The sequence below is a fragment of the Carcharhinus amblyrhynchos genome, chromosome 2, assembly GCF_965287045.1.
Source record: "Carcharhinus amblyrhynchos chromosome 2, sCarAmb.v2.hapA, whole genome shotgun sequence".
Lineage (NCBI taxonomy): Eukaryota > Metazoa > Chordata > Chondrichthyes > Carcharhiniformes > Carcharhinidae > Carcharhinus > Carcharhinus amblyrhynchos.
The window spans coordinates 37578142-37597829 of NC_137325.1; the positions used below are offsets into that span (position 1 = coordinate 37578142).

Here is a 19688-nt window from a genome sequence, read left to right on the forward strand (position 1 = left end):
ATAGTGGTCTGTTTGAGGTTGCACAGTTGTGTTGAAGGCAAGTAGTGGGGATGTGGGGATGGCCTTGGCAAGATGTTCGTCTTCATCAATGACATGTTGAAGGCTCTGGAGAAGATGTTGTAGCTTATCGCTCCAGGGAAGTACTGGAAGACAGGGTACTCTCCGCCATGACCCGTGTTTGTCTTCTGAGGAGGTCTGTGCTGTGGCGCATGGAAACTGTCGATTGATTGGTCAAGCGCCATATCCTATTCTTACAAGAGCGTCTTTCAGCATCTGTAGTTGTGTGTTGCAATCCTCCTCATCTGAGCAGAACCTGTGTATATGGAGGGCTTGTCTATAGGTGATGGCTTACTTAATGTCTTTAGGGTGGAAGCCGGAGAAGTGGAGCATTGTGAGGTTATCTGTGAGCTTTTGCAGTATAGTGAAGTGCTGAGGTAACCATCCTTGATGGAGATGTTTGTCCAAAAATGCAACTGATTCTGGAGAGTAGTCCATGGTGAGTCTGATGGTAGGATGAAATTTGTTGATGTCATCATGTAGTTGTTTCGGTGATTATTTGCCATGAGTCCAAAGAAAGAAAATGTCATCAATGTATCTAGTGTATAGCCTCGGTTGAAGGTCGTGTACTGTGAAGAAGTCTTGTTCGAGCCTGTGCATGAAGATGTTGGTATATTGAGGTGTGAATTTGGTCCCCATGGCTGTTTCATGTGTGCATAAAGAACTGGTTGTTGAAGGTGAAGACATTGTGGTCCAGGATGAAGCAAGTAAGAATGACATTTTTAGAATTTCATACTGGACCGTAATGTCTTCACCTTCGACAACCAGCTCTTCATGCAAATACATGGAACAACCATCGGGACCGCAGTAAAGAAGGCAAAGAGGTCTTGTCCCAAAAGTTAATATTCTAAATTGGGCAAGGCTGATTTTGTTGGTATCAGGCAGGAACTTTCAAAAGTTAATTGGGGGAGTCTGTGGGAAGGAAAAGGGACGTCTGGTAAGTGGCATGCTTTCAAAAGTGTGTTAACAGCGTTCAGGGTAAACACATTCCTCTTAAAGTGAAGGGCAAGGCTGGCAGATGTTGGGAACCGTGGATGACTTGGGATATTGAGGCCCTGGTCAAGAAGAAGAAGGAGGCACGTAACGTGCACAGGCAGCTGGGATCAAGTGAATCTCTTGAAGAAAATAGGGAATGTAGGAGTAAAGTTAAGAGAGAGATCAGGAGGGCAAAAAGGGGACACAAAATTGTTTTGGTACATAAGGCAAAGGAGAATCCAAAGAGCTTGTACAAATATATAAAGGGCAAAAGAATAACAAGGGAGAGAGTAGGGCCTCTTAAGGATCAACAAGGTCATCTATGCGTGGATCCACAAGAGATGGGTGAGATCCTAAATGAGTATTTCTCAGCAGTATTTACTGTTGAGAAAAGCATGGATGTTAGGGAACTTGGGGAATTAAATATTGATGTCTGGAGGAATGTACATATTACAGAGGAGGTGGTGCTGGAAGTCTTAAAGCGCATCAAGGTAGATAAATCTGCAGGACCTGATGAAGTATATCCCAGGATTTTGTAGGAGGCTAGGGAGAAAATTGCGTGTTTCCTCGCTGAGATATTTGAATCATCGATAGTCATGGGTGAAGCGCTTGAAGATTGGAGAGTGGCAAATGTTGTGCTTTTGTTTAAAAAGGGCTGCAGGGAAAAGCCTGGGAACTACAGGCCAGTTAGTCTTACATCTGTGGTGGGTAAATTGTTAGAAGGTATTTTGAGAGACAGGATCTACAAGCATTTAGAGATGCAAGGACTGATACGGGACAGTCAGCATGGTGTTGAGTGGAAAATCATGTCTCACAAATTTGATTGAGTTTTTTTTGAAGGGGTAACCAAAAAGGTAGATGAGGGCAGTGCAAGTTGATGTTGTCTACATGGACTTTAGCAAGACCTTTGACGAGGTACCGCATGATAGGTTGTTGCATCAAGTTAAATCTCATGGGATCCAGGGTGAGATATTTAAATGGATACAAAATTGGCTTCTTGACAGAAGCCAGAGGGTAGCTGTAGAGAGTTGTTTTTCAAACTGGAGGCCCACTGACCAGCGGTGTGCCTCAGGGATCAGTGCTGGGCCCACTGTTATTTGTCATTTATATAAATGATTTGGATGAGAATATAGGGGGCATGGTTAATAAGTTTGCAGATGACACCAAGATTGGTGGCAAGGTGGACAGTGAAGAAGGTTATCTCCAATTGCAGCGGGATCTTGATCATTTGGGCCAGTGGGCTGACGAATGGCAGATGGGGTTTAATTTAGACAAATGCAAGGTAATGCATTTTGGTAAATGGAATCCGGGCAGGACTCACTCAGTTAATGGTGGGGTGTTGGGGAGAATTACAGAACAAAGAGATCTGGGGGTGCATGTTCAAATCTCCTTGAAAGTGGAGTCACAGGTGGACAGAGTGGTGAAGATGACATTCGTCATGCTTGGTTTCATCGGTCAGAACATTGAATACAGGAGTTGGAATGTCTTGTTGAAGTTGTACAAGACATTGATAAGGCCACACTTGGAATACTGTGTGCAATTCTCGTCACCCTGTTATAGAAAGGATATTATTAAACTAGAAAGAGTGCAGAAAAGATTTACTAGGATGCTCCTGGGACTTGATGGATTGAGTTATAAGGAGAGGCTGAATAGATTAGGATTTTTTTCTCTGGAGTGTAAGAGGCTGAGGGGTGACCTTATAGAGGTCTATAAAATAATGAGGGGCATAGACAAGGTAGATAGTCAATATCTTTTTCCAAAGTTGGGGAGTCTAAACTAGAGGGCATAGATTTAAGGTGAGAGGGGAGAGATACAAAAGTGTTCAGGGGGCAATTTTTTCAGAGTGGTGAGTGTTTGGAACAAGTTGCCAGAGGTAGCAATAGAGGGGGGTACAATTTTATCTTTTAAAAAGCATTTAAATAGTTGCATGGGTACGATGGGTATAGAGGGATATGGACCAAATGTGGGCAATTGGAATTAGATTTGGGGCTTTAAAAAAATAAGGGCGGCATGGAAATGGGCCCTTCGGCCCAACTTGTCTATGCTGTAAACCTCTGTGACTTTAAGTTTTGTTCTTCACATTTAAGGAAGGATGTATTTGCATTGGAGGTAATATAGCAAATGTTCACTGGTTTGGTTCCTGGGATGAAAGGGTTGTGAAATGATAAGAGGCTGAGTAAAATGTGTAAATATTCTTTAGAATTTCTTCTTGAAAAAACACAGTATTTTGGCCTCAACTACTTTCTGTGGTAGTGAATTCCACAGAATCACCACCGCCCTCCAGGTGAAGAAATTTCACCTCATCTCATTGCCCCCCACTCCCCATACATATAACACACACATGCTCCTCCATTGGGAACACCATGTCTAATCCTGTTAGAATTTTGTATGTTTCTATGAGAGCTCCTCTCACTCTTCTACACTCCAATGAATAAAACCTTGCATTAAGTTGATCTTTCTCTATGCCCTAGCTATGATTGTAACACTACATTCTGCATTCTCTCGTTTTCTTCTCCATGAATGGTATGCTTTGTTTGCATAGCGCACAAGAAACAATAAATTTCATTGTATGTTAATACATGTGACAATAATAAATCAAACCATCAAAATCCTAGCTCGCTTAGTCTCTCCTCATATGACAGACCTGTCATTCCAGGAATCAACCTGGTAAACCTTTGTTGCACTCCCTCCGTAGCAAGGATATCCTTCCTCAGATAAGGACACCAAAACTTCCCATAACACTTCAGGTGTGGCCTCACAAACACCCTATGTAATTGAAGTAAAATATCTCTATTGCTGTATTCAAATCCCCTATCCATGAAAGCCAGTATGCCATTTGCCTTCTTTATAGGGGCCACACGGTATCACAGTGGTTAGCACTGCTGCTTCACAGCTCCAGGGACCTGGGTTTGATTCCCAGCTTGGGTCACTGTCTGTATGGAGTTTACACATTCTCTTCGTGTCTGCGTGGGTTTCCTCTGGGTGCTCCAGTTTCCTCCCACAGTCCAAAGATGTGCGGGTTAGGTTGATTGGCTGTGCTAATAAAATTGCTCCTTAGAGGGGTTAATGGGTAAAATATGTAGGGATATGGGAGTAGGGCCTGGGTGGCATTATGGTCGGTGCAGACTCGATGGGCTGAATAGCCTCTTTCTGTACTGTAGAGATTCTATGATCACCTGCTGTTCCTGCACGCATACTTTCAATGACTGATAGTGACGTGGAGATACTGGAGTGGGCACAATAAGAAGTCTCACAACACCAAGTTAAAGTCCAGCAGGTTTATTTGGAATCATGAGCTTTCAGAGCACAATTCCTTCATCAGGTGAATGGTCTGATGAAGGAGCAGTGCTTTGAAAGCTCGTGATTTCAACTCAACCTGTTGGACTTTAACCTGGTGTTGTGAGACTTCTTTTAATGGTTCATGAGGACATCAAGCTCTTGCTGAGTATATATCTCTCTCAATTTCACCCATTCAAATAAGATTTTGCCGCCTTGTTATTGTTACTGAAATGGATAACTCACATTTATCCATATTATACTGCATCTGCCACACATAACCCACTTATTCAGCCTGTCCAAATCACGCTGAAATATCTTTGTTTTCTTCTCACAGCTTGCCCTCCCACCCAACTTTGCATCATCTGCAACTTTGGAGATAATACATTTAGTTCCTCCTTCCAAATCATTAATATATAATGTGAATAGTTGGGGTTCTAGCACAGATTCCTGCGGCACCCTACTAGTCACTGCCTGCCAATTGGGAAAAGACCCATTTATGCCAACTCTTTGCTTCCTGTCTGATAACCATCTTCCTAGCTTCTCAAGACATTACCTGCAATCCCATGCACTTTAATTTTACATGGAGGGAACATTTTCAGACTGGAGGCCAGTTACCAGCGGTGTACCACAGGGATCATTGCTGGGTCCTCTGCTATTTGTGAATTGGAAGAGGGGGCTGAAGGGTGGGTTAGTAAATTTGCTGACGACTCCAAGATTGGTAGAGTAGTGGATGAAGTGGAGGGCTCTTGTAGGCTGCAAAGAGACATTGTTAGGATGCAGAGCTGGGCTGAAAGGTGACAGATGGCGTTTAACCCTGATAAGTGCGAGGTGAATCATTTTGGTAGGACCAATTTGAGTGTGGATTACAGGGTCAATGGCAGGATTCTGAGGAATGTGGAGGAACAGAGAGATCTTGGGGTCCATATCCATAGATCTCTGCAGGTTGCTACTCAAGTGGATTGAGCCGTGAAGAAGGCTTATGGTGTGTTAGTGTTTATTAACAGGAGGTTTGAGTTTAAGAGTCGTGGGGTTATGCTACAACTATACAGGATCTTGGTGAGACCACATTTGGAATATTATGTGCAGTTCTGGTCACCTCACTACGTTGTTCGTCCATCGTCAACGATGGGGACCTCAACACCATTAGTCATTTTGAGGCTGGTTGCAGTGTGTCCAAAGATGACTGAGCAGGCCAATTTGGAATGTCCTGGCACATATTGGACAGACTTATGTAGACACTGTAGTTGTTGCACTGGTGGCTCTGGACTTGCGCAGCTCGTGCTTAAGTTGTGCTTCAGCAATACACCTTGCTTTGTAAGCTTGACAGCCTTTATGGATGAGGCAGCACCAGGTAGGGCGGTTTTGTGCCAGTGTTTCCCAGGTGGTCGTGCCAATGTCTTTAAGTGTGTCTTTGAAACATTTCTTCTGCCCTCAATTCGAGCGTCTTCCAGCAGAGAGTTCCCCAAAAAGGAGCTGCTTGAGTATGCGCTCATCTGACATATGGATGACATGACCTGCCTGCCAGGTCTGTGCTGTCATCAGCAGTGTGTGGACTGATGGTAGACTTGCTCTAGAGAAAAGGTCAGTGTCTGGTACTTCGTCTTGCCATCTGATGCGTAATATTCTACGAAGACTAGTCATTTCCATTTCATTTCCATTTCACCTCACTATAAGAAGGATGTAGAAGCATTAGAGAGAGTGCAAAGGAGATATACCAGGATGCTGCCTGGTTTGGAGGGTAGGTCTTATGAGGAAAGGTTGAGGGAATTGGGGCTTTTCTCTTTGGAGCGGAAGAGGATGAGAGGCGACTTAATAGAGGTTTATAAGATGTGAGGGGGCTAAATAGAGTGGATGTGCAGGGACTACTTCCTCGAGTGGATGTAGCTGTTACTAGAGGGCATAACTATAAGATTCACAGTGGGTGAGAAAGGAGGGATGTCCGAGGTAGATTCTTTACTTAGAGAGTGGTTGGGATGTGGAATGCACTGCCTGCTGTGATAGTGGAGTCAGACACTTCAGGAACTTTCAAGCGGTTAATGGATAGGCACATGGAACACACCCGAATGAGAGGGAGTGGGATAGCTTGATCTTGGGTTCGGACATAGCTCGGCACAACATCGAGGGCTGAAGGGCCTATACTGTGCTGTACTGTTCTATAGTCCAAAGATGTGTGGGTTAGGTTGATTAGCCATGCTAAAAATTGGCCCTTGTGTCAGGGGGATTAACAGGTAAATGTGTGGGGTTATGGGAATAGGGCCTGTGTGGGATTGTGGTCGGTACAGACTCGATGGGCTGAATGACCTCCTTCTGTGCCATAGAGATTCTATGAATCTAATAATCTGCATTGTGAGACCTTCTGAAAAACTTCTGAAAGTCTAAATAAACCACATCCACCAGTTCTCCTTGGTCAACTCTACTAGTTATATCCTCAAAGAATTCCAGTAGATTTGTGAAGTATGATTTCCCCTTTGTAAATTTATGCTGATTATACCACTACTTTTCAAATGCTAAGCTATGAAGTCCTTATTAATGGACTCTCTAGCAACTTCTCCAGTACTGAAGTTAGGCTCATTTGTCTATAGTTTTCCATTTTCTCTCTTCCTCCCTTTTTGAATAGAGGTTTATAAGATGTGAGGGGGATAAATAGAGTGGATGTGCAGGGACTACTTCCTCGAGTGGATGTAGCTGTTACTAGAGGGCATAACTATAAGATTCAGTGGCTTCCAATAGTTACCCTCCAATCCATAGGAACCAGTCCAGAGTCCAAAGAATTTTTAAAATGACCACCAATGGATCTGTTGTTTCCAGGGTCATTTCTTTGCGTACTCTGTGATGAAGATTATCAGAGCCTGGAGATTTATCCACCTTCAATCCCATCAATTTCCCCAAAACCATTTCTGTACTAATACTGAGTTTGTTCAACTCCTCACTAAAACTTCTCTCTTTCAGAACTTCCACTACATTTTTCATGTCTTCACAGAGGAAGACATGAATACAGAAGCAAATGTAGTTCCTCAGCCATTTCTTTGTTCCCTGTTATGAATTCTCCCATTTCTGACTGTAAGAGGCCTACATTCGTTTTTGTCAATCTTTTTCTCTTTATATACCTATATAAACTTTCATAGTCATTTTATGTGTTCCCCACTAGCTTTCTTTCATACTCTATTTTCCCCTTCTTAATCAATCCCTTTAGTCCTCCTTTGCTGAACTTCAAACTGCTTGCAATCCTTAGGTTTATTACTTCTTTCTTGCCAACTTGTTAGCTTTTTTAAAAATCAAATACTATCTCTAATTTCTCTTGCAAATCATGGCTTGACTACAGTTCCCTTACCACTCTTGCACCAAACAGGAAAAAACAACTTTTGGAGTTCACCTATTGGTTCTTTAAATGCCAACCGTTGCCTGTGCACTGTCCTTCCTTTCAGTAATGTTTGCCAGTCCATCACAGCAAAGTCATGCCTCATTCCATCATAGTTACCTTGATTGAGATTCATGATTCTGGTCTTAGAGTCAACTACCTCAATTTCCACCTTGACAAAGAATTCTATTATATTATGGCCACTCAGGATGACTCACAACTAGAATGCCAACTAATCTTTTCTCATTACACAATACCCAGTCCAAGGTGGCCTGTTCCCTTGTTGGCTCCTCAACATATTGGTCCAAAAACACTATCCTATATACACTCCACAAATAATTCTTCTATTGTCCTGTGACTCACTCAATCTATATGCACATTAATGTCACCCATAATCACAAGGTGTTCCTTTTAACACATGCATCTCTGATTTACGAGCTAATGCTATTCCTAATATTACCACTACAGTTTGATGATCTGTATATTGTCTCCGTAAATGTTTTTTGTCCCTTTGTGTTTCTTAACTCGACCCATACAGATTCCACATCATCAGTGCTAACATCTTTCCTGCATATTGTATCAATATCTTCTTCAATCAACAGTGCATCGCCAGCTTTCTCAGTATTCAGTTCCCATCCTTGGTCCTTTGGAGCCATGTCTTATAATGCCAACTATAAAATGTCCCTTTAAATCTATCTATGCATCTCATTCATCCATTTTGTTTCAAATGCTCCTTGGGTTCAGGTACAAAATCTTAAGGTGAACCATTTTAATGTTTATGGTTTCATTCCTACTTTATTTTTAACTATATCCTTATCTGTCTCTGGCCTTCAATTTCTCTGTCTATCACTTTTCTTATTCTTCTTGCTGTTGTTTCCTTTTGTTCTTGATTCCCCTGCTCTGAATCCTTACTAAGTTTCCCATCCCCCTGCCATATTAGTTTAAATCCTCCCCAACCAGTCTAGCAACATCAGTCCTGGTCCTGCCCAGGTATAATCCGTCCAGTTTGTGCAGTTCCCACCTCCCCTAGAACCTGTCCCAATCCCCCAGGAATCTGAAACCCTCCCCCTCACACCATCTTTTCAGCTACATATTCATCCAATATATTCTACTCTGGCATGTGACACTGATAGTAATCCTGAGATCAACACCTTTTGAGGTCCTACTTTTCAGCTTGCTTCCTACATCCCTATATTCCACTGTAAGGAACTCATCCTTTTTTGTCATCTATGTCGTTTGTATCAATGTGTACCATGACCACTGGCTGTTCATCCTTCCCTTCAGAATGTCCTGGAATTGCACTGACATATCAAAGAACAAAGGACAACCCAGCACGGGAAACAGGCCCTTCGGCCCAACGAGCCCGTGCCGCCGCATCACCCTACACCTATTTTACCCTGCATGTCTACGAATGGGACCCTACTTGACTCTCGCACCAGGGAGACAACATTCCATCCTGGAGTTGGGTTTGCAGCCATAGAAATGCCTGTCTATCCTCCATACAATTGAATCCTCGATAATTATTGCATTTCTATTCCTATTGCTCCTCCCCTGTGTGGCAGAGCCAATCATATTGTTACAAATTGAGCTGCTGCTGTTCTCCCTTGAGAGACCATTCCTCTCAGCAGTATCCAAAATGGTGTAGCAGTTTTGCAGGGGAATAGCCACAGAAGATTCCTGTATTGTCTGCCTAGCCCTCTTTTTCTTTCTGGTGGTTACCCATTCCCTTCCTGCCTGTGGAGTCTGACCCTGTGGTGCGATTACCTTTCTGTACGCATTATCCATGATACGCTCCACCTCATGTTCTGAGATGCTGCTGCAGCTCCGAAACTCAGGCTTCCAGACACTTCCTGCACAGCTGTTGGCCCTAGGCACTGGAAATGTTCCTCCCACACGAAGCACAAGGAGCAGACCACGGCTGGAGCTGTCCTGTCATGACTTCCCCCGTTAAACTAAACTTTTGGAAGATGCTTTATCAGATTATATCCAATTCTCTAGCAGCCTTCTTTCCTGCTTCTTGTTGCTAATGAATATAACCCTTAGAAATTATAAACCACAAAAATTATCTCTGAAACTATAAGTGATGAAATTATTAAATTCTTTCCCACTACTTACCAATCAGCTCTTTCCCTTGTGTCCTCTAGTACTGCAGCTGGGCAAGACCACTCATAGAACATAGAACACTACAGCACAAACAGGCCCTTCGGCCCACAAGTTGCGCTGATCATATCCATACCTACCAGGCCATAGAACTATCTATGACTCTCAATCCCATTAAATCCTATGTACTCATCCAGAAGTCTTTTAAAAGACCCCAGTGAGTTTGCATCTACCACCCCCGATGGCAGCTGATTCCACTCACTCACCACCCTCTGAGTGAAAAACTTACCCCTGACATCTCCTCTGTACCTGCTCCCCAGCACCTTAAATCTGTGTCCTCTCATAGCGACCATTTCAGCCCTGGGAAATAGCCTCCGAGAATCCACCCTATCTATTCCTCTCAACATTTTATAAACCTCTATCAGGTCGCCTCTCAACCTTCGTCTCTCCAGGGAGAAGAGACCTAGCTCCCTCAACCTATCTTCGTAAGGCATGCCTCCCAATCCAGGCAACATCCTTGTAAATCTCCTCTGCACCCTCTCAATAGCTTCCACATCCTTCCTGTAGTGAGGCGACCAGAACTGTGCACAGTACTCCAAGTGAGGTCTGACAAGGGTCTTATAAAGTTGCAGCATTACCTCCCGAATCCTAAACTCAATCCCTCGATTAATGAAGCCTAGCACACCACACGCCGCCTTGACCACATTCTCCACCTGTGAGGCCGATTTAAGAGTCCTATGGACCCGGACCCCAAGGTCCTTCTGCTCCTCAACACTTCTAAGAGTCCTACCCTTGATATTGCACTACTTCATCCCATTGGACCTGCCAAAATGGACCACTACACTTATATCCGCGGTGAAGTCCATCTGCCACTTCTCCGCCCAGGCTTGCATCCTATCTATGTCATGCTGCAACTTCTGACATCCCTCCAGACTATCCACAACACCGCCAACCCTTGTGTTGTCGACAAACTTACTAACCCATCCCTCCACTTCCTCATTCAGGTCACTTATGAAAATGACAAACAGCAAGGGTCCTAGAACAGATCCCTGGGGCACTCCGTTGGTGACCGACCTTCACGCAGAAAAAGACCCATCCACCACTACTTTCTGCCTTCTGCAGGCAAGCCAGTTCTGGATCCACAAGGCCAAAGCCCCTTGGATCCCATGCCCTCTCACCTTCTCAAGAAGTCTTGCATGGGGGACCTTATCAAACGCCTTGCTGAATCATAAATCATAAATCATAAAATCCTTCAGTACAAAAGGAGGCCATTCGGCCCATTGAGTCTGCACCGATCACAATCCCATCCAAGCCCTATCCCCCATGCATTTACCCTAGCTAATACCCCTTGACACAAAGGGGCAATTTAGCATGGCCAGTCCATCTGACCTGCACATATTTGGTCTCTGGGAGGAAACCCATGCAGACACGGGGAGAATATGTAAATTCCACACAGACAGAGTGATCCAAGCCAGGAATCGAACCCAGGTCCCTGACGCTGTGACGCAGCAGTGCCAACCATTATGTCACGCCAGAGTGAGTTTTGTTGATTTCAGCCATGGCTATAGTGGAAGTATTGATCAACATTTTCCCCAGTCACTACACAATGAAACCTGCTAAGAACTGCAGGTACATAAATAAGATCAAATTTAATTTTAATGTGTGTTTCAAGGTTGAAAAACATACTCACTTTGTTCAATTATCCAATCTACCCATTTTTCATTTTCTAGACTCATAGTTGTAGAATATTCACCTGGCATATTTGCAATTTAAGGGTGCCTTATGGTTGGGGTGCACTGGGATGTGTGTGTGTGTGTGTGTGTGTGTATGTGTGTATTTCAGATTGGAGGGAAAATATTACTATACAACTCTCAAATACTATACTATAACCTGTTTACAGAGGTTTTGCTTCATCTATCAGATATACAGAACATGCTAAAATTTGCTGTTCAAGGATATTGGTAAAATTATATTCTTAACATGCTTGTATGACATTCCTAAACCCTCTACATTAAAAAGGGTATTAACTCATTTTAGAAAATGAATTCATGCCTCATTTAAATTAAGACAGATATCAGAAGGCACATTAAGCAGTCACTCACTACAGCCACACAGTATCATTTCAGCCTTGCATCATTATGGTATCATTCTTTTATCAACTGAGCTTGTCAACATTAAAGCGCACAAACTCATCTAGATTTCTGAAGTCCATGTAAAAAAAAATCCACCGCTCTTCCTTCGTCAATGTGTTCAGTCACATTTTCAAAGAACTCAACTAGGCTCGTAAGGCACGACCTGCCCTTGACAAAGCCGTGCTGACTATTTCTGATCATACTAAACTTCTCTAAATGTTCATAAACAGGACTTAAGTTCAAAAGTGAGGAGAAAAAAGCAAAAAGTACCTCTTTCCCACTCAGCACTAAATTTCCACTCGGCTCCAAATTGCCAATGGCCCTGCGCTCACTCTGGCTGCATCTCACTTTGAATGAGGTCACTCCCACAGTTCATGCCAAATCTAATTGTTCAGTGCATATACATGTCATCATGCCCAGAATGCACACTTTGTAACTCAAGGTAACCAAAGGAAACTCTCGTTTTTTTTTATTATAAAAGGAGTAAACAGTCCAAACAGCTACAGGGATTATGGATGCATTGATTATAATTTTCCAAAAAACTTGGAGTCTGAAGAAGGAATGGAGAATTGGAAAATTGCCAATGTGACATCACTATTCAAAAAGGGAGGGAGGCAAAAAGCGGGTAGGCTGATTAGCCCAACATTTAGTGTTGGAATTAATTATTAAGGAAGTAATAGCAGCACATTTGGAAAATCATAATCCAATCAAACAAAGTTAACACCTTTTTATGAAAAGGAAATTGTTTTTCAAATCTCAACTAAAGTGTATATAGGGGAATTAGCAGATGTGCTGGTTTTGGACTTCCAGAGGGCATTCGACAAGGTGTCTCTCAAAGGTTAAGTCATAAAATAAGAGCCCATGATATTGCAGGTAGTACATTGGCAAGGATAGATATCCTTTGGTTTCCTCCTAATTGGCAGGAAACAGCGAGTGGGGATGAGGGGTTGTTTTACAGATTGCTGACCTATAACCAGTGGGGTTCCATGGCATCAGCCCTGGGACCACAACTGTTTACAGTATACATTGATGACTTGGAGGAAGAGAGAAAAATGTACTGTAGGCAAATTTGCAGACGACAAAAATAGGTGGAAAGACAAGTTGCAAGAGTATACAAACAACTTGCAAAGAGATATCGATAGATTAAGTGGGCAAAAAGTTGGCAAATGGAATATAATGTGGGAACATGTGAAGTTGCTTTGGAAGGGAGAACAAAAGAACAGAGTATTAATTAAATGAAGAGTAACTGCAGAAAGCTGCAACACAAAGAGACTTGAGGACACTTGTGCACGAAGTACAGGTGCAGCAGGTAATCTGGAAACCCGATGGCATGTTGACCCTTATTTCAAGGGGGTTGAAATACAAGTGTAGAGAAGTGTTGCTGCCACTGTATAAGGTACTGGTGAGACTGCATCTGGAGTACTGAGAGCAGTTTTGATCCCCCATTTACGGAAAGGTCATTATTCCATTGGAGGCAATTTCGAGAAGGTTCACTAGGATGATACCGACATGGAGAGATTGCCCTATGAGCAAAGGTTAAACAGGTTGGGACTCTACTCATTAGAAGAATGAGGGGAGATCTCATTGAGACGTATAAGATGATGAATGGGATGGATAGGATAGAGGTGGAAAGACTCCCGCTCAAAAAGGACAGTAGGACTAGGGGGCACAGCCTCAAGATAAAAGGGGGGCAGTTTAGAACGGAGTTGAGGAGGAACTTCTTCACTCAAAGGGTGGTGGATCTCTGGAATTCTCTGCCCGTTGAAGTGGTGGAGGCTGCCTCGCTAAATATTTTTAAGATGCGGGTTGATGGGTTTTTGATAGGAGAGGGGATTAAGGGTTATGGGGAGAGGGCGGGAAAGTGGAACTGAGCCACGACAGATCAGCCATGATCTTATTGAATGGCGGGGCAGGCTCGAAGGGCTGGATGGCCTACTCCTGCTCCTATTTCTTATGTTCTTATGAATTTAGAAGAATGAGAGGCGATCTCATTGAAACAAGTAGGATTCTCAAGGGGCTTGATAGGGGAAACATCCTCTCAGCATTTACCCTCATAAGAGAGCCTGGGACCAGAGGGTATTGTCTCAGAATAAAGGGGCACTAATTTAAGACTGAAATGAGGGGGAATTTCTTCTGAGGGTTGTGAATCTTTGAAACCCTTTGCCACAAGAGATCTGTGGGAACAGAGTCCTTCAGCATATTTAAGGCTGAGATAGGTAGATTTTTGATTGGTAAAGGAATCGAGTTATGGCAAAAGGACAGGAACATGGAAATAAAGAATGTTGGAACAGCCATGATCCTATTGAATGGTGGGGCAGGCTTGAAGTGCCAAAAGGTCTACTTCTGTTCCTATTTCTTTTGTCAAATACTAAACTTTCCAATTTTCACTTTTCATCCCTCTTGAGAAGTAAGCTGTCCAAAAAGCCCAGAGTGGGAGGTCATAATGGTTTGTTAGAGCACAGATGCCATTTGCCAGTCGTGTTGATGTGCTTCTCATGCTTCTACTCATCCTCAATAATTGCCAGTAAGCGATATTGTAAAATTCTCATGTCCCCCAGTTGAAATTGGAAGTGGCATGTGAACTCTACCTCTCTCTCCCATTTTAACTTCTCAGCCCATTTTAACTGGTAGTGTAATGCGAGATTATGATTTAGTAAGCCAGACAAGGTGACCTCAAATCCCATAATACCAGTTCTGAATTTGAAATCGGATTAAAAAGAAACCTGGAAATAAAAAGCAAGTATCAGTAGATGTAATAGATTGTTCTAAAAATGTGGTTCACCAATACTTTTTGAGAAAGGGAACATGTCATGCTTGATTGGTTTGGCTTATCAAATTGGTTCACTGTTAATAGCTGTCTGAAGTGGAGGGTAATTTTAGCCCAGGTTAGCTGTCAGCTTAAACAACTGCGTGGGCATAAAATCTTGCGCCAACGAGATCTTGTTTCCTGATTTTTTTCTATAGCCCTCACCCATGGGGCATACACGCGATGGGTCGTACTAGGGCTGCTCTTGGATGTTCAAGAGTGGCCTAGTGCTTCATGTTGTTAGTGTGTGCTTAAACTGGACCAGATGCTGGGCAACACGACAGCTCAGTGACTATCACTGTTTGCTGTGCAGACACATGGATTTGGGCCAGTGTCTGTGGGAGTTTGCGCATTCTCCCGGTGCTTGCGTGGGTTTTCTCCGGGTGCTCCGGTTTCCTCCCACACCCCAAAGATGTGCTGTTAGGCTGATTGGCAGTAATAAATTGTCCCTAAATTAGTTTCCCTCAATGTGGATGGCCATAAAACAATAGATAAGGCTCATGGGTGGAGGGGGGGACTGGTAGTGTTAAAATGGCGGCGCGGGCTCGTTTGGGCCGAAGGACCTGTTTCCTGGGCTGTTTTTGTTCTTTGTTCTTTGTGATGTAACAAGGTTCCTGCCCAGGAAGTACGGGACCTCATTTCAATAAATTTAAGTTTAGGCTTCCCCGCAATATGTTTCACTCTCATTGAATACTCGTACTTCGCTGATGTGATGCCATGTCAGTGAGGTTCACAACAGGTTTTGTAAAACTTGAAGCAGTCGAGAGAACCTGCTGAAGCGCAAAGGTAACTATAGCTCCTTTGGGGAGAGGGACAGGCTTGGGCACTGCCCTAGCAGTGCCAGGGCAGGCCCTCTGGGAAGACCCCTTATTTTTGGTGGGGACAGAGGCATCCCAATGCTTGGGGAGGAGGGATGTCACCCCATTGTTTGTCAGGGACTGGATGGGGAGGTCCTGGATGTTGAGGGTACCATCAGCTTTTTGCTGGTGTTACCTCAATTTCTGTTTTCTGTGGAGCTAGCAATCAAGCCCCACCTCACCAAAGTGATGGTGAAAACCAGACAGCTAGATTGAGAAAAAACTTGGCTGTGCAGCATGAGAGACGGTTTTCTCACTGAAACTGACACTGAAAAAAAATTGGAAGATTTTGCCACTGGCCTTTCAAGTCACTCAGTTGTTTCAATGATGCTAGTTGTTTGGGAAGATCAACGCATCACCTCTTTGGGCTAACTAGGGAAGGACATTAAATACTTGCCAGATTTGCCATATCCAAAGAATAAATTGAAAATTAAGATCTTGCTGATGTGTCAGGATACATTGCCCTTTGGCTGAAGAGCCAGCAGATCCACATTTTGCTGATCATGATTTCTACCAAAACGGTCCACCATGAGGAGTGTGATAGCTCTCATTCTTCCTGTGATGAAACTTGTGTTTTAATTGGTTGGTTTAGAGACATGGGCTGGAATTTTACCACCACACCCACCCTGGAATTGGAGCAAGTGTGGCTCCCAGAATGGAATTCTGTGTTGGCCTTGGGCAGGATTTTATGAGCCTTATCCGAGCGCGGCCGTAAAGTCTTGGCCATGGTCTCAAATTTCTAACAGGCTACCCAAAGTGTAGCGTGTGTTAAGTATAGGTAGAGAGGTGTGATCATTCTCTTTGAACCAATATTTTGAACAAAGGGGTGTAGATAGTTCTCACGGTAAATTCAAAATCTCAGCCAGGAGAATTGGAGAACATGACAATTTTTGCCACTGTCAAGTGCCTCTAACAGCAAATGTGGGGATTGAAGATGCCTTAAGGATTCCTAGGCAAGTGCCACATCAGTGGTTCACAAGGATTCAAAGATTAAATTAGATTGTTTGTTTGTTTTTTCCAAGAACTGGCACAAAGCGATAAATAGCTTCCCCCTGTGAACTTGAATTATATCCAAAAGACAATTATACGTTCTCATACCTTATCCAGTCTTCAAGACTTCAATAACATCCCTAGTTATCACACAGTTGTGCTGTAATTGGGTTACAAATGCTTATTTTGAAAATGCAGCATGTGTTATAAATCTTAAGATTCCAAATAGTTGGATCACTCTTGAATAATGAGTGGTTTTTGGTTGCTTTGCAGGATGGTACGTGGTATGGCAGCTGTTCCTGTCCAAGTTTAAATTCCTTCGTGAACTTGTAGGTGACACCAGCTCACTCCAGGGAGATACTGAACCAACAGAGACTGAAAGCTTAGGGGACTCACCACCTCTACGTCACAGACCCAAATCTGCACGAGTACGGAGGGCACCAATTGAAAGAACAACATAGAGAACTAAATCGGACTTTGCTCTCATTTATTTTGCATCATTCATCAGCTTTTAAGCACCATTTTAGTGTGTGATTGCTGTTCTTTATTTGATTGTAAGGTTGACTTGCTAAAACTATGTTCCCTCAGATTTGAAGAAATTTAAAGCTTTTGGGTCACACAGAAATGCATGGAGCTAATTTAATTTACCAGAGTTGCATTATCTCATTTTCTCGCAGTGCAGAGAGAATCAATTTGCATATTAGTTGGTAAGTCATTTGATCCTAGATTGCTTAGAAGCTGACTTCTGGATCAAATTGTGCTACCAACTATAATTTAAATTCTATTGAATGCATTTCTGGTTTCTGAATTACTGAATAACTGAACTAATACTGAGTTTATGTTGCGAAGTAGCACTTTTTAATATTTTTTATTGTTTGAATCTTGCTAATTTTTAAAAACTTTTCACATAATTATGAAGAAACACATTGAATATGTTTACATTATAGGTATTCCATTTTCTATTGCATTTTTCCTGTTTTAACCTGTCAGTAGAAACAATCTGATTTTCATGTAGATCCCTATAAAAGATTACAAACGTCACCATATTAAAATAGTGAAGATCTCATTAGAGATTGTTTAGAGTCTAATGATGGGATTCTAATTTCTGCTACTTTGTAGCTAACATACTTTATTATTAGTTTCCCTCCTGGTTGCACTATGGCTATTTTTTTATAGATTCTGATATTTTTCCAATCTTCATCTTCACTGATTTTTTGCAAAACCTGCATGCTCCCCATCCACCCGCTTCTGAACAAAATGCTGTTCCTTGCAAATTGGACAGGGGAGTTTCATAACAATGAATGCAGATTGAGGCTGATTTATTTGGGTATTACTTTATTTGGGCATTGCAGTGCGTTAGGTCACTGTCATTTTCACTTTTGAGTGCGAGGTTCAAATTGCAGGCAGAATGGTAGAGTGACAGTCACATCTGTGTGTGAGTAACAAAGGTCCTAAGTGAAATAATGTTTGTTATTTCCTGGGAACATGGGCTGACAACAGGAATAACTGTTGTGGAAAACAGAAACATTTTGAACTCTAATGGAAGTTGAACCCTTTTGAGGTTGATTCACACTACTAAAGCAGAGCGGCAGGAGTTTCACTTGGCATTAGGCTGTGCAATACTGACTTAGAAATGTTTGATATTAATGCTGGCTGCCTATAATGGAAATGTTTCATTCCACAGCACTGACATTCTTATGTGATGAGTGCAGAGATTCACCTTTTTCTCTCCCCTTAGCTCTAATTATCATAAACCATTGTGTACGGTTGTGGTGTTGCCTAAACTGCTCTTGATGACCTGTGCATGAAAATAACACTTTAAAAGTTCATCAGAAAACAAATATACAATGTGGGATGGGGCAAGTGGTGGGATGGGGGTGGTGTGAATAGAGAACACAGATTGTTGATTTTAAAATGAGAAAGTCAAACAGGTCCTGCTAAGAGCTGTTTTTTTTTATTGTGTTTGCAGCAGGGAGTTTCAAAGTTTCAGTTTGTAAATGTCCTATGGGGCCAGACTGTATTGGGTGGCTTTTTTGTTTTTATTCTATATACTGTATAGTCTTTCAGTACATCCACAAAATACCTCTCAGAAGCATTATGGCAGGGAAATATTTGTTTTATTTCTTGAATGGACTACACCAAAAAATAGTGTTGATTTATGTGGCATTTTAATTTTATTCTGTCACCAGAAGAACATTGTATTTCAAATGATGTAACCGAAATGTAATTGTAAAGCTTTAATGATAAAGGGTTTTAATGATGTACACGTGATCAAATGCTATTAACATCTTTAGACACACACATATATCTCACACATGATGAATACATGGTCTTGACTGATCCTATTACACCCTCATGCACTTGTCTTTGATATCCAGTGTATATGCGACCATGGCATATTTTCCTTCTTCATTCACTATAGTCTGTTTGTGGCCAGTGACACAAACAATCACTCCATTTGCCTATGTGAGTTATGTTGTGTATATTGTTTTCTGTGTTGCATTAGGGTCCTACTTGCCATCATTTTAACACAACTAATACTTTATTTCCTATGAATCCTACGCCATCAGCTCTTATTTGTGGTCTGTCTCTCTTACACTACCATCACAAGGTTCCATTCCTACGTCCCAGCACTGCAATGATTTCCCCCCACTTTCCGTATCATCACCAGCTTGTCTAAAGGCTCAACCCTATTCCACCTTTTATTTAGGTGGTGGTTCTTGGTGATATTATCTGTTAACACTGGATCAACTCTCCATGTCAAAAGAGGACACTCTCCTAAAGTCATTAATCCAACACGGTGGTGTTTGAAATCAGGTGCTCAATTAGTCAAAGTTTTCAGCAGTTCAACCATGGCATTACAATTATAAAGGCCTTGATAGAATGAATAGGAAAAGGCAATCTTGTCTCATTGTGGAGACAGTAACAACCATCATCTATTAAAATCATCACTAATAGTTTAAGGAGGGAGCTCAAGAGAAATTTATTTCTGCAGAAGGAATTGTGGAATGAGGAATATTTTCCTATCATGTAGTTGAAGCAGAAAAGCATGCTGAGCAGAGCAATGGAGTAACTGTATTGCTGCTCTACAGAATGGCAAGGACCTCAAATTGCTTTCTTTTGCACTGAAAATC

The 19688-nt window shown here is 42.3% G+C and overlaps 1 protein-coding gene across 1 annotated transcript in view; it reads left to right on the forward strand.

The window, feature by feature from the left end:
* smim13 (small integral membrane protein 13) overlaps positions 1-18816 on the forward strand; it is a 39638-nt gene extending 20822 nt beyond the window's left edge. The window contains exon 2 of the mRNA XM_080204682.1: positions 16828-18816. Within this exon, the coding sequence (XP_080060808.1) occupies positions 16828-17015 (188 nt within the window). The 3' untranslated portion in view covers positions 17016-18816. The remainder of the gene's footprint in view (positions 1-16827) is intronic.
* The last annotated feature ends 872 nt before the right edge of the window (positions 18817-19688 follow it).